The following is a 16,018-nucleotide window of genomic DNA, read 5'->3' as shown; positions in this document are numbered from 1 at the left end:
TAATCGACTGGCACAATCTTTTGGGTGGAGGCTCTTTAAAAGAATATAAATGGAAAGTTATTGGGAAAAATTTTTTGACAAGGTGAAAGGTATTCAGTCATCTCTAAATATTCCTGCAAGGCGAAATTTTACAGTTACAACAAGGAAAACAGACTTCACTTACCTGAAAAAGAGGGCTGTCCACTTTTGGAAAAGTAATCAGAAAGTTTAGTTGAAGATCTCTTCTTTCCACCAGCAGCAGCATGTGAAGCCCCAGTGTCCTTATTCATGTTACAGTACACAATAAGAGCTTCTTTGTTTGTTATTACCGCAGGATTAAATGTCCCTGGATGACCACAGCTATACACAATTCTCCGTTTGAAGTATTTATGCGGACAAAATGGTGCCAAAAGGAAACGGTGCTTCCACAAAACTTGTGGTACAACTGCTTACTGATCCTTGAAACCTTATATTGATAGAGGTACTTTATGGACAGTGTTGAACTAACTGAGATGATAGAGCAAATGATAAGAAAAAGAATAATTTCGCTTTCATTGTTAAAAGAGGGTCCTGACAATCTGCGAGCCAGCGAGCCGTGCGAGGCAGACGTGCGAGGCACTCAGGTTAGCCTAAAAAGCACTCCCGTTAGCCTAAGTAGCACTCAGGTTAGCTTAAATAGCTCCCCGGTTAGCTTAACGGTTAGCATTTATGTTGGGGGTTGTTCATGCCTCGCATGTTTTGTTCATGCCTCGCACGTCTGCCTCGCATGCCTCGCACGTTTGGCTCGCATGGCTCGCACGTTTGGCTCGCTGGCTCGCTGGCTCGCACATTGGCAACACTCTTAAAAGATCAAGTTTGACAACAACTGAAATCATCGTGGCTTTAGCAACTGAATTCTAAAATCGACCCGGTGGGGATTTATTATTAAAAAAAATCACCTTATAAACTAAACCCAGTCATGAGTCCGGATCGAAACGGTCCAATCACAAAATTGCCCGTTTTCCTGAGAGGTCCACACACCGAAAAAAAGGACATAAACCTAGCATGAGGCTAGAACTAAAAGGTTATTTAATAATTATCGCTGATTATGTTTCTATCAATTGTCTGCTTGTCGAATGCGCGTTGACTTTGCTAATGATAATTGTAACTTTTGTCCGTTACGAACTAATGAGATTTCTTCTGAAATTTTTTTGCTACTTTAGTTTATTTTTATTTTTTACAGCACAAATGTCCCTCCCCCTGCGCGGTCCCTGACTCCTGGAAAATAAAAAAAAGTATTCTTCACTCACCTGACTCACTCAACAGTACTACAACAAAAAAAGAGCATGAACCAAAACACTGGTTACTTGAACCAAAACACTGGTTACTTGAACCAAAACACTGGTTCCTTGAACCAAAACACTGGTTACTTGAAGCGCAAAAGCCAACACTTGGAGGACACAGCTTCTTCAAAGAGATCAAAGTCTCTTTTGACTGAGGTCTTAAAGGGACAGTATCACGCTATTTTTAGTAACACATTGAAAATCGGAAAGACGCTATTCGGTTGATAGCAGCCAAGATATAATGACAAAATTCCATTAAAAGACTATGAGAATGCAAAGAAACTATCCACGGATATTTTCGCTGCCAGATGACCAAGATAGAGAGGGGTTCAAATTTGAAAACGTCTGGCAGACGTTTTCAAATTTCGCCGTTGTAACGCACTAAAATCGCCAGTTGTACTATATTTTGGTTCAACCTTTCGTCTTAAAATCACTATTAATATTTCTTTAAATTAGCGATTGAGAAATTAATTAACACAGTGTTAAAAGTTTAAATTAAGTGAATTTTGGCCAAAAGGCATGATATCTCCCGTCGATCTCCCATGATACTGCCCCTTTACTTGGATACTAAAACGTAGAAGTAAAGGAAATCGTGGCGCCGCACTGATTAATTCAAATTGTTCACCGAGCGAGAGTCAAACCGCAAACTGACTCGACGAATTTGACTAATCATTTTAACGGTGAGGGTAAAAGGCGGAAAGAGTTTGCGGAATGGCATGTGGCATGGCGTGCGGAATGGCATAATTATGCGAAATACGAGATATGGGGAATGACTTAAAGAAATAAATTAACTGAAGAGCGCGTCCTGTTTTCGCGCCAATTTTATAAGAGCAGCAGTTTTCTCGATGCTGCGGACTATTAAACAACCAAACAACAGATCGAGGATTAAAAATAAAGGTCTGGGATAGAACATGTCTGATCGCTGGTTAGGAAGTGAGAGTGAAGAAATCGATGAAGTTTCGCATTCAAGGAACTAAGAATAAATTAAATTTCTAGTTGACAAAAAGAACGTGGCAGCGAGTAGCCTGGACAAAAAGCAACAGCTGACTGGAGAAATAACATCAGTCCAAGGCCAAAACTATTATGTGAGAAATTTTAAATTTAAACTCGGTCATTTTATTTACTCTTTGACGGTTACATAAGGTAACGAATAAACAATTTGTACAACTCACGGGAAAATATGTTCTACTTTTTCTCGCCTTACATTTTCGTCGAGCTACGAGTACGCAAGACACTGTTGAGCTGCTGAGCTAGCTAGCTAGCTATTCAATACGGCGATTCAGGTAGTTCAGTTACGCGTTATCGAACTAACCATATCCGTCTTTAATTAAGGTCTATCAGTGCCAGACGTCCCAACCTAACTTCAGATTTAAAAGCGAAAAAGCCCTAGAACAAAAAAGCAGATGACAAGTATGGTGTCTAATTATCGACACTGGTTAATGTTGTGTGAAAGGTTGTGAAACTATTCTTATCACAAATGCACTTTGGTCAAATTGTTCTTCAAACCCTTGCTTCCGATCTCAATATTAATCAGCGCCAATTTTCCCGCTCATGATAAATGAATCAACGAGCATACAGGGTATGAAAATTGATCTTTTACCGAGGGTTTAAAAAAAGAACAATGTTTATTATTTGCCCTCGGTAAAGGATCAATCTTTGTAAGACTTCACGCTGCCACGTTATTTTTGTCAACCGAAGTCGCATGGAGAAAAATGAACATGAAATTTAATTTACTACGGATTTACTCATAGTTCCTTGAATGCGAAAAATATAAACAGTTTTCATCGCTTTCTTTACCCTCACTTCTTCCAAATCAACGATCAGACGATCTCATCCTCGAATTGCTGTTATATTCAGCAAGAGTCCGCAGCATCAAAAAAGCTGCTGCTCTTATAAAATTGGCGCGAAAACATGACGCGCTCTTCAGTTAATTTATTTCCCGCGTAAATCGTATTTCGCATAATTATGCCATTCCGCACGCCATGCCACATGCCATTCCGCGAACTCATTCCGTCTTTTACCCTCACCGTCATTTTAAGTAACTCTCCGGACAACGGCGATAGCGGCACAGCAAAGGAATGCACAGAATGTTTTTTTCAACCACAAATAATTGGCTTAACTAATTATAATGCATCGTTCTGATTGGCCGAAAGCCTTTGGCTTACGATTTTTCCACGATATTTACCGATTTCATCCTTGTGGACATCGGAAACTGAAAGAAAACGTCACGAAGCATTGTGACGTGTGTTCGTGCAAAAATCGTACGTGAGCGTCCCAAGTTATTTCACAACACAACATTCGTGAAGGTTACACACACGCGGTAGCCATATTGTGAGTCGAAGTTTGACGGTGTTTTTCCCTTTTGATGGAGCCAAAACGTGTTTAAAATTTGTAAATATCATTTCTTATTTGTAAATAGTTGTATTTAGTTTTTTGTTTTGACCTGCGAGGGTTCGTCGATGCCGTTTACAAACAACGCGCATTTAGCAGTGATTTTGTACGATTTGAGAATGTTAACATTGGCGGATTATTTCTTTTGGGCGCTGGTTTTTGTGCCAGTTCTAGGGCCACAAGATCTGATAGCCGTCTCGGGAGTGTGCTATTCTTGGTGGAGATTTGTGTTTCGTGGCAATCGCTCGATACGCGTAGGGCAAGCTCTACTAAGCTGTGGTGTTTTGGACATGAGCAACACTGGCAAGTTATACCAGAAAGTCTCACTTCGGCTTTTTAGAGGAATTCAAAAGCTCAGTCTTGCAGGCACACCAATTAGTTATGAGAATTTTCGAAGACTAACGACGGAAGCACAGAAACTAATAACACTAGACAGCGCAAATTGTAGGAACATTTTGGAGGAGGCGATCTTCAATGCGAAATACAAACTGCAAAGTTTACGAAGTGTGAACATTTCCTACAACAGTCAATTTGGTGTCCTGACCATAGCGTGTCTATTGTCCTTCGCGTCCGTTATAGACATTTGTTGCTGGGGGAAAAAATGAGTGACAAAGAAATGTTGTTTCTTTTCAAGACGTTCCCGAGTTTGCAAGGGATTGGCCTGAGATTAGATGGAATCAGCGAAGACTATTATTGGGATTTCTCGGACAGTACGGATAACGACGAAGATCCTGAAGACTAATGAGTGAAGTGAACGCTCTGTTATTAGTTCAATAGTGCCTGTTATGCCCGCAAAGAAACTTTATTGTTGCTTTCATTCCGCGTTACTGTTCTGGGAAAAATTTCCGCACAGCCCCATACATTAATTATGCATGCTGATGTATTAATTATGTATGCGCTTCATTGTTTTAAAAGACAATAACCTATTCCCATGTGTTTTGCATATATACATTGCAAATAATACTTACTGCGTCAATAAAAGAGGGTTTCGTCGTGTCATGACTTTTTCTCCTCTTCTCTCTCCATTTTCCCAATCCCATTTTCTTTATTTCTCTACCCCAGCCCCCTAACGCTTTTCTTTTTCTTTCTTTCTTTTTTTTTTTTTTTCGGTCTACCTACCATACCGTGCCTTGAACTGAAGTCTTACTGTTAGCGTTGGATTCCCTGTCCATCTGCTTTACCACTAGACTACGAGGGATTTGTTGGAAATTACCCCTCAACAAATATATTTTATTTTTTGTAAGCCTTTAAAAATCTACATAACAATACAGAGGTAATTTTTTCCTGTGCGTTGCACTTGCCTTGTCATTTTCACGGGAAAATGCGTCATTTTCGCCCCTTGATTGGCCAGTCTCGGTTTGTGTATTTCTCCTAGTCATAGCCCCATGCAACCATGTTATAGTGAGTTATAGAGCATTAACGAGTCTTGGCCGACTTCAAATCGTGTAGTTGTTGCTTGTGCTCCGAATCGTCGTCTTATTATTTTTGCGTCCTTTGCTGTTTCGTCGATCGCTTCCCCTACGTCAATGCCATGCCACTACGTCTATAATTTGACTGACCTTCGCCCATCGTTCCAAGCCTTTAATCACCTTTTAAAGTCGCCCAATATCCTTGCGGATTACGAATGGTGAACAGAATAGTACAAGGAACACAATCTAAACGTGCCGTCCGTGAAATGTCCGCCAGTTGGGTGCAAGAATGCCCTAAAGACGAGCAATATTGGCGTATATTGTAAGATGCCAGCCTTTACGAAGTTCACCAGGACTGACAAAGCATTGTAGCGCTCTACGCGCTCTTCGAGATACGCCGGAGGAAGACGAAATATCAGATACCGTAACACATGAAGCCCGCACGTCTATGTTAGCGAGAACCTCTGGCTTTATTTTAGGAACGACAGCAGCAAAAATAGAACGTAAAACAAAAAGAAAGGTAAAGAAATACTTTATTTTTGATAGTTTACGACAGTCGCGATTAAAAACCACTGGTTAATCTGCCTTTATTTTTACGGCCATGCGAAAACATGTCACTCAATTCTAAACATTTTTAAAACGAGGACAAATTAAAATGTGTAAAAATTGCTAAAATTGTCAAATTTTGTTTAGATTTTCCGTATTTTTTCCCTAAAATTCGAAGATTTCGGCAAAGCCCATATAGACTTAGAAAGAAAATATAAAACTAAGAGGAACAAGGCGAAGTAATCCCAACGGCGCACTATTGTTATCCCTATTGTTTCCTTTGAACAAAGACTGTATGCATAATTAATGTATGGGGCTGTGCGGAAATCTTGCCCTGTTCTGTTCAATATTCTTTTTGGCAGTAGAATGAAAACGATCTGAAATATTTTCTGCCAACATAATAAACTTGGGTGAATAATTGTCTTATCTGTCAAAATTACGATGGAAACAAGGCAAATAATTGCGTTCGGTAAGATGTATCAAAAAGAAACATAGTTCCTCACATAGAATTTTTTTCAGACTTTGCATGTTCAAAGATTTTGTGACATTAAAGACATTCTGTGGATATCAACGGTGCAATTGAACATTGAACTTTAAAGGTTCGAAATTTTCGTACAACCATTTGAATTTCGCGCTTATATTGTTTTATCCAATGGGTTAACCAAATATAACTTAATTAACACGCTTACTTTTGCCAGGAATCAACGGTTCCTGTTGCCGGGGGACTATTGTTCTTGCTATCGCTCGTAGCCGGAGCGTCACTTTTAATTAACATATTGGATGTTTTTCTAGAATTAAAAGCTATTCCGGAGTCAATTGCCAAGTTTACTCATACTATCTATATGTCGAAAAAAAAAAACAGTTTCGCCCGGCGAACAAACACATCTTTCAAACCCAATTTGTACAAAAAAGTTTTTTTTTCAAAGAACGGACTAGCGAAAACGCTTCGAAAAGCCTTTCCGCAGGATTCTGCAATAACAATAAGCTTTAATATTCACTCACCTCTCCAATAACAGGACAAGATGTAAAGTCTCCTTAACCAAATGAACAGCCATTTTCAAGCTTATCTAACCAATAAAAATAAGCTTGAAGTATGGCAGTGACACAACAGCGACGCGGCCGCCATTTTCTAATCTCGCACAGGCCCGCAAATGATCCCGGCCCGCAAATGATCCCCGGACGGGAAATGATCCCCAAATTGTACCGCAAATGATCCCCGGGCCGGAAGTGATTCTAATAAAATGTACCGCAAAAATAAAGGAATGGCCTGGACTCCATTGCCAGTTCACGGATATATGAGGAAAAGACAAATTCCTCAGGCTTTTATAACAACAATAAAAACCGATAAACGTACTGTGCTAAAAGACAAAATTAACCCGGCAATATTTAATTTTTGGACAAAAAATAAAAGCTATTGATTTTAACGTGTCAGAATTCGCTCTTGCTTCAAGATTTTAAAACTCTGTTTTAGAAATGTTAGATAAGATACTTGACTTTTAAAACGAAATTGAATTTTTCTCCTTGATCTAGGTCGTGGCATTAACCTACTTTATGGCAACCCTTTCGACAGTCCAACATGTACATACGCTTAGGTGGCCCAACCTCAAGCTGTGAGCGATTATCACTTGTGCAATAGCTGTCACTGCGAAAATATGACTGTTTGTCATGGGAATATTTACGATCGGGTTTCAAAGTAGAAATACTGTTAAGTTCTTAATTAATATGACATCCCTTGCTTCTAAGAACTTTACAGTATTTCTAATTCCTAAGCCCGATTATAAAGTGCAATAGCGGTCACGGCGCAAGTATGGGAAAACATTCCCATACTTGCACTGTGACGCTATTGCACAAGAGACCGTCACAAGATGATCATCGCTCACAGCTTGAGCTGGGACCACCCGTGCACGTGAGATTTTTTTTTCGAGGCGTGAGAACAAGGAAACAATTCTCACTTGCGAAAGGGACAGCTATATTGGACTGAACAGAGCTCGTAATTCAAACGAGGTTTCTGTGGGGAAATGGCGCGGTTGAGTTTGCTGTTTGCTCTTGCGCTTGCTTTCACTTTTTTATCCCAGTATTTACGGTCTAGGAGATAATGACAAATCTGACAAGGAAGACACGCCTGAAAAGAAAACAGAGGTATGTTTTAAGTAAAGATTCATGTGTAATTTAACATGTATCAGCTGGATGAAATGTACTGATTGTGAAAGTGATTGACTGAAACACCTTTTTAAAGGTCTTTTTGAAAATTTTTATTTTATGTTCTTTATTTCGGTTACGGTTCGGCTTTAGGTGGTTTAAGTTCAAAGCGGATGAGCTGAATACCCGTATAAATGTTTCCTTTACAAAAGCTGAAAAAGCGAAGTATGTTGGTGGGGGGGGGGGGGGGGGGCTTTTTCTACAAAAAAAAGGGAATGTACCGTTGGGGAGGAGTGCGTGACGTGACGAGCCAAAAGAATGTCTGCGTACAGTGGGAGACTAGGCGGGCAACTCGTCCCACTACCCAAGTTTTGTCGAGCATCCCCTGCCTCCTGTGTGTGTGTATGTAGAGCGGGGAGGTGGGGGGGGGGGGGGTGTAAAAGGGTCTTGGAATGTACGTTGCGTTAGGTTAATCTGCTATCCATTGATTTTGCTGCACATTGTCTTTTCTGTTTTAGTTTTGTTGCGGGAATTTCTTTTTGGACGGGTTTAAATCGCATAAACGGTGCATTTGTGGAAGAAAATCAGTTTTGCACAGGGAAACGAAGCAAAGGCATATCTTGCTTTTCATACAAAGGATAATAAGTCCCCCAAAAAGATAGAGAAAAAAGAGGGTAGGGAAACGGTTTCCTAAACGCTCCCCTCAAATAAAGAATGGTTCGTCCCGTTCAGAAACGCAAACCTTGAACACTTCGAGATGAGTCATTTCTTGATTACTTATTGTTATTTAATGAATTTTCTCCTTAGCCCCAGCGGAAAAATTTACCGCTGGACGATGACGTTTATGATGCACTTTTCAGTGTTTTAAGCGGAACAAGAACCTTCGCGGACTGGCCAAAGAAGTCTGAAGGGAACTTGAGGCAAAGAGTGTACCGGAAATGGAAAAGCAACCTGTATGAAGTAAAAGAAATCCACAATCCTATGGTTGGCTGCTCGTCGAAACGCATCGTATGCAAGGCATCAAATTGTATTGTTGTACGAAAGTCAGAAATCGCGCCAATTATAGTAACAACGTACAAAGAAACAAAAGGCGATGGTGCAAGAAAGTTGAAAATGCATGCTTCACATCATTACAGTGGCTTATCCCGCAGCGTCATTCAAACAAAATTGAATGCCATGAAGCAACCACAAAAACTGAGACCACTTTTTCAAAACAAGGCTCCCCTGAGACCAGTTAAAGCGTGCAGATTACAAGAGAGGCACCAGGTTGACCTTGTGAACATGGCGAGTATGCCAGCTACGATAGATGGTGACACGTACAAGTATATAATGTCTGTTATTGACATTTTTAGTAGATTTGTATTTCTGCGTCCTTTACAAACAAAAGAGTCTAGCGAAGTAGCCGACAACTTACTTGATATTTACAACGAACATGGTCCCCCAGAAATTCTACAAAGTGATCAAGGAAGAGAGTTCAAGGGTGTAGTGAAGGCCATATGCGAAGCTTTAAATGTTCGAATCATTAACAGTGCTGCATACAGTCCACAAACTCAAGGGAAAGACGAGCGCTCGCACAGAACCTGGAAGGAAAAAATCAAGTTTGACATTGTTAATTGTGAAAATGATCTTAATTGGGTGGAAAATCTCCCCGAGTACCAGAAATCACCACACAGCTCACTTGGCTTCTTAACTCCATTTGAAGTATATTTTGGTCGCCCCTCTAACAGACCAAAACATAAACTGTTCCTTGGTGAAAAAACAGACTTTGAAGTTCCAGAAGAGAATGTTGATGAAGCCAACTATGATGATCCCACAGAGGAAGAGTTGAACAGTTTAGCAAGTGACCGAGTTGTTTTAAGGCAGAAAGCTTTGAAATCTTCTAATTACGCAGCGGAAAAAATGGTAAAAAGGGAATTGAAACGTCAGCCTCCTTCGCTGTATTATAAAGGAGAGTCTGTCTTACTCCGAATCCCTATATCAAAGAAATCTGTCAAAGGAAAGAAAACCTCGTTAAAAAACGGCTGCGAAGGCCGTATCATTGACGCCGATCATAATGTTCACAAATATAAAATTGAGTATAATGATCCAGTCACAAGTAAGAACAAACAAGCTTGGTTTAAAGTAGACGACGTTACTTCATTAACAAAAGAAGAGGAAAATAAGCGGCAACAAATCGCCAAAGAAAATATTCGTCAAAGTCGAAAGCGACAAGCTGAATGTGAAAGTCACTTTGAAACTGACAAAGTACGTGGGTTACTTCAAAAGGCAAGTCGGAAGGAGAGTGTTCTGGATGCAAGCATACACCAAATAATCTCTGGTGAAAAGTTAAATGGTGACACTATTAACTTCTACTTTGATTATTTAAATGAGAACTTTGCGGCACGATCGGAAGTAAACTTAGTCGGCTTAGGAAGCTCGTATTTGTATTCCTCTTTGGAGCGCGGAGGCGATGCCTATAGAAAATACATAGGCAATAAATCGTTGTGGGAGTATGAAAACATTATGATACCGGTACACTTGCCCCACGAAGAGCACTGGTTCCTTCTGATTATAAGTATCCTGAACCTTTGTATTTATATTTATGATTCCGCTAGCTGCCATCCTGACTCGTATAAGACCGTCTTAGACACGATTAGGAACAAATTCATTAAAAATGAATGCGAGTTACTATCTTCTGAGGAAAGCGCACTTTTCCAGGAAAACAACTGGGACGAAGATTTCCCTATCTGCCCAAAGCAAACGAACAAAACCGACTGTGGCATTTTTACTTGCTTACTTGCTAAGCATTTGATGTCCGGTGAACAGTGGAACTCTGCTGATATAAAGCTGGATCACCCGCGCGATGAAATGGCAAGTGATTTGCTGAACCTTGCGACATCTGAAACCAACAGATTTCAGGATTTCCCTGAAAGCCTACAGTGGTTGTTTGGAGACGATGCCAACCAAAATGAATCGCCAAAAAGTAAGCTTGACAAAGAAGTCACCAGTGCTGGTCTCAGTTACCGTCAGCCACCGACACCGAAAGACGGCAACTGCTTATTTCATGCAATAAGCGACCAACTAAAGCGTATGGGAAAGCCCCCACAGACAGCATCACAACTTCGTACTGATGTGGTAAGCTTTCTCAAAAGTAACCCAACCACTCCCGACGGCATTCACTTCAGAGAATTTGTGAATCATGGTGGATGAGAGACGTACCTTCGACGAATGTCCTTGGACGGCGAGTGGGGCGATTATATTGCCTTACTAGGCCTGGTGGACATGCTTGATATTCCGGTTGCTGTGGTGTCTAGGTTAGGCCGGAAGAAGGCTTGCACATAATGTATCCAAGTAAGCACACTAAAAAAGAAGCAGATTTCGACAACATTGCTTTGGTGGGCCATGAAGCTGAAAGCCACTTCCATAGCCTTCAGCAAATGGACGCAGTAACAATGGATGTAGTCGAGGAATTAAAATTGAAGTATGGCGAAGGAAGAATTACAGAAGATCAAATTTGCCCAAAATGCGGGAAAAAGTTCAACAGCTATTCCTCAGGCGTCTATGAGGGAGAAAATGGGCTTCTGCAGGTCTATGCCGACGACAGTGTGTTTTGCGAAAATTGTCTACAGGAAGACTGGGAGTCGTATTAGCTCGAAATGATATTAGCACATTTACGGACTTTACGCGATGACATCAGTTTTGGACGACTGAGATAAGTTATGCTTAAAGTGCCCTTGAATGATTATTATTATTATTGTTTTTTTTTTATTTTTATTTGTATATGAATGAACACATACCGCAAAGAAGTTCTGAGAAAAAAAATTCGATTTGGATGAAACGCGTAAATTTAGGTGAGAAAATAAATAAAATTAACACACCGGCACTTTAAGACTAAGATCCGATTAAGAACAAAAGCGACGATAGCGGGCGAAATTTGACGGCCATCGCAAGCGCTTTCACCAATTTAAGGTCTAATCATCATTAAACAGGCAATTCAATTTCAGTCTTCTTTTCTTTAAAAAATTGCTAAAGTCATCAATGACCTGCTTCTTACTTTTTGTTGTGTTTGCATAGAGCATTTAAATTCTCGTCTCCTCTTGTTCTCATTTAATCTTGGGTTTCACAGATGTATCGAAAAAAAAAAAAAAACAATTTCAATGGACTTATTTAATATTTGTTCCAGTTAACGGCCTTTCGGTTGTACAGTTAAGATTCATTTCGTACTTTTAGCCCTATTTGACAAAAAAAAAAAATAGGATTTTCGTACAATTCGTACCTTTTTTCGGCGTTGTAACCGTACAAGTTAAAACAGAGACATGCATGTTCCAGTTTATAGGGCAATTGATTTTTTTTGCACTAATTTTTAATTTTTGTAATTTTTAAACTAGTAAAATTTGCATGCAAATCGTTTAAATAAAATTATTGTTGCGTTATAAGAAAAAAAAATGAAGTATATAAAGTTTAAATACAATGTCCAAATTCCCGAGTCCATTCCATTCATTCTACAATTATTGATGAGGCGGCCATATCCGGTCGGGGATCATTTGCGGTCCAATTTGGGGATCATTTCCGGTCCGGGGATCATTTGCGGGCCGGGATCATTTGCGGGCATTGCTGTGACGTCAAAAAAAAAAACCTCGCAAACGTTGGGCACGTGACTCAACATAGTGGTAATATGTATTCTACCCGCAAAAAAGAAAACCCGCAAATATCACCTGGGAGCTGACCGCAATTTTTATACTGAAAGCAAATAATGCATATGCATGACGAGTCTGACCGAGATTGCCTAGAGTACGCTGATTGGCTGATTTTTCGCGGGAACTTAAACCAGCCAATGAACAGCCAATCCATGCACTGATGATAGCTGATCAACAACTTCAGACGACACTAAAGGGAAACCCGTACCCAACTATCTGCTGACTTTTATTTTGAAGAAAACCCCTCCTAAAGTATGGATTTATCCTCACAAGTTGAAATTTCATGCAACGGTGAAGGTGCCGACTTTATTCCACAACATTCAGCTGACGATTCCAAGAAAGCCGACAGGCAGCAGAGAATGATCGTGAGAGAAGGTTTAGGTGTCAGTACAGAAAAACCCGCCGAAGACGAGCCCAGTAAGTGAATTTCAATTTCTACCCAGAATTTACTTGCTTTGTGATCTATGTATATAATTTTTGGAGACTGTTAGACATTATCCAAGAAGCTGGAAGAGGTAAGCACACAAACGCATACACGTATGCGGTATAATTCGGGCCATAAATTTAAGTGATCAAATTTAGTTGTGATGGCTTTTTGAAATAAATACACTTGAAGATTGAAAGTATTTGCTGTGGTTAATGCCGATAGCTACAATAAGTGATCCTTAACCTTGTTGTTATTTTTTTTATAATTTGTTGCTACACTTGTTCGCCAAGCTTACGAGGTGGCTTTTCCACGATGCAAAAGTGTCAAGTAAACGTAAAACTTGTTGTGCATAATTAACAATTATTCCACGAACGCGCGGTGGATATGAGACGATAAATAGCCAACGAGGCGCTACGCGTCTCGTTGGCTATAATCATCTCATATCCAACAAGCGCGAGTGGAATAATTGTTTTATTAAAAACAATCAAGAAATATTGCTAGATCTTGCTGATTTCGCTTTGCAAGAACAACCAGAAGGCAATTAATTTACGGTCACAATTTCCCGCACATGGTATAATGGCTCATATACCGCTAAGCCAATCAAATCTCTTGAATAGCATTATACAATGATTCAGTTTTTAATACCACCAGATAAACGCAGGGATAAACGGTCCTAGCATGTTATAGAATCCTACGGCAATCGTAGGAGTATGAAATATTGAAAGACCAGGGTCCAGTTGTTCAAAGGCCGGATAACTTTATCCAGTGGATAAGTCACTATCCGAGAGTTTCAATCTGTGCAAATATTTCAGTGTTTCCTCTTGTACAAGCGAATATGCACACTTTAACCACAGTTATGTTTGGAAGTGTATGAAAACCTTGGACAGCGTTTAACGTAAAGTATATTTTAGACCCTGCATAGTGCCTTATCCAGCGGATAAACTTATCCGGCCGTTGAACAACTGGGGCCAGAGTTGTGTATGATTTTTGCGCGAAACGGACGGTCGGAACGGAAATCAAAAACGCCGCATACAGACAAACTTTGTGCCTGTCCTCTCATTGGTCAAAAAGTTTCAATGGTAACCAATAACAGCTAGCAAATGATGCATTCCGGTCTCAAGGCAGAGCAAGGCTGATTTCACGGTCAGGGAACCGGCAGAGCCGATAGTGGTCCTTGTCTGACTGTCTATGTTGTCTTTGACCAGTGGAAAGCGAACAAAGTAAGGTGGATTCTTCGGAGAGCTATTCTTCGTCGCAGCAGTTGAGCAGTGAAAAAAAAAATGGACCGGCACAGCGCTTACCCTTACTCATGATCAATGTATTTCTACTCTCTCCTGTTGCTGGAGTCTCTTTAGTCTTTAACCCAAAAATTTAAATTTAAGTTCTAGTTTAATTATATTTTCCGTATCTCCTTTCACTTACTTTTTACTCAATTTGTGTTGATTTAGTAAATTTTTCTGATAATTTACTAATTCTTGATATGTGCCACGTACATTTCTGTAGCGAACCTGTTAGGCATTGCATGCGTGCCTGGCAATATAGCAATTTAATAGACTATAAGTTCACATATTTTGTTATTTACATGATTGTAATCAACAATTGAAATAGTTTCCTCATTTCTTATGTCAACTGTCTTTTTGATAATTGCAGGACCATTTAAACCAAGGTTTAAAGAATGGATCACACAATTCTGCCAAAAAGTGAAGCCAGTATTAATCCTGTTTACTTGTTTGGTGTTGTTTGTTTGCCTGTATTTCTTGGTTTATGAGGACAAAGGATTAAACTTCAGTGGAAAGGTATATGGCTTGGATGTTAAATTATCTTTGATTAAAATGTTCAGCTGCATGTTCATATAAGGTTTGTGCATGGAAATTATGTTCAAAATATGTATGGAAAAAGAGCTTAAATACTGCAGAGGGTGTCAACAGTAATGCTCCTGGCAGGTTACCATAGTAAGAAAGTAAGTAAGTGAGCAAGTAATATTATAACTAAGTACTAAGTAACTTAATTTAACCAGGGTATCCCTTTCAGCTATGAGGTTGGTATCCTTAGGGACCCCGGGAAATAAAAATTTGTACAATTTAAATATTTTTTAAGTTAAAGAAGAAAATTATGAAGAGAAAACCGCAGTAGGTATATACATCTATACAAGATAGAAGAACTACAAATATGTCAGACAGTTATAAACTGAGTCAAATTGAGCCTTCAGTATCATGAGTTCTTGGAAGGCACCAAATCATATGGGTTTAATTGAATTGTTTCTATCAGCGAATGCATGCATTGTACATAATGTGTTACTGGGTACAAACATTGTAACACCAAGTTTATTTAAGTAATAAAATAAGATTCTGTTTCATTCTTTAGTTTGAAAGCTGTCAAGAGCTGCCACCAGACTGTTATGCTATCTTCATCTTGAGCTTCCTGCTGGTTGTCCTGCACATTAACACTGAAGTTCATGGTATCTTGCAAGCACCCTTTACTGGAGTAGAGGAGCAATATGCGACCCCAACTGCAGGTCCCCGCATGCAGCTACCTCGCCTTTCAACTAAGGTAATGTGCATACCTTTGAAAGTGTACTCCCGGGTCTGCCTGATGTTGAACATCAGACGAGAATTGCGATTTGATGACTTTAGAATGCTGGCAGAAAAGGTAGGATTAGATGGGTATGAGATCAAGTTTGTTGAGCAGTCAGAAAACCCCACTAATGTTGTGTTGTCAACATGGTCATCAAAACGCGACGCGACTGTTGGAAGGCTGATTGAGCTGTTGAAGGATGAAGATCTTAAGCGAATGGATGTAGCAGAGGTCCTTGAGAAGTGGGTTAACAATGAGGAGTAATTACAGTGAGCTTTTATACATGTAAAAGAGCCATTGATAAATACCTTTTATTGTTTTTATGGTGACTACAGTAGATAATAATTAATGAAACTCAGAGGAAAGTACTTATCTATTGTACGTAACCCATTAAAACAGCTTACTTTCTATGGAATATTTACCAACAATTAATCTTTAAATAGAAGAAAAGTCCTACACAGAGGGTCGTACAGGGGGGATCTCTTGCACGGTTCACGAACAGAAAAAATAGCAAATCACGGATCACAGATTGAAATAAAAATTTTGTTTTCGATG

At 39.6% G+C, this 16,018-nt stretch overlaps 2 protein-coding genes and 1 pseudogene across 4 annotated transcripts in view; 2 read left to right on the top strand and 1 right to left on the bottom strand.

The window, feature by feature from the left end:
* LOC146484139 (uncharacterized) overlaps positions 1 to 16,018 on the bottom strand; it is a 49,451-nt gene that overhangs the window by 19,371 nt on the left and 14,062 nt on the right. The gene's annotated exons all lie outside the window — the stretch shown is intronic.
* LOC146484142 (uncharacterized) lies at positions 8,575 to 11,415 on the top strand (annotated as a pseudogene).
* Positions 12,713 to 15,983, top strand: LOC146484141 (uncharacterized). Its single transcript, XM_085105475.1, has 3 exons — positions 12,713 to 12,879; positions 14,540 to 14,685; positions 15,254 to 15,983. Exons 1-3 carry the CDS (start codon positions 12,717 to 12,719, stop codon positions 15,725 to 15,727), a joined length of 783 nt encoding a protein of 260 aa, XP_084961601.1. The 5' UTR covers positions 12,713 to 12,716; the 3' UTR covers positions 15,728 to 15,983.

This window comes from Pavona decussata, unplaced genomic scaffold, assembly GCF_977016875.1.
Source record: "Pavona decussata unplaced genomic scaffold, jaPavDecu1.1 SCAFFOLD_37, whole genome shotgun sequence".
Taxonomy (NCBI): domain Eukaryota; kingdom Metazoa; phylum Cnidaria; class Anthozoa; order Scleractinia; family Agariciidae; genus Pavona; species Pavona decussata.
This window is presented reverse-complemented; position numbering and strand designations above follow the sequence as displayed.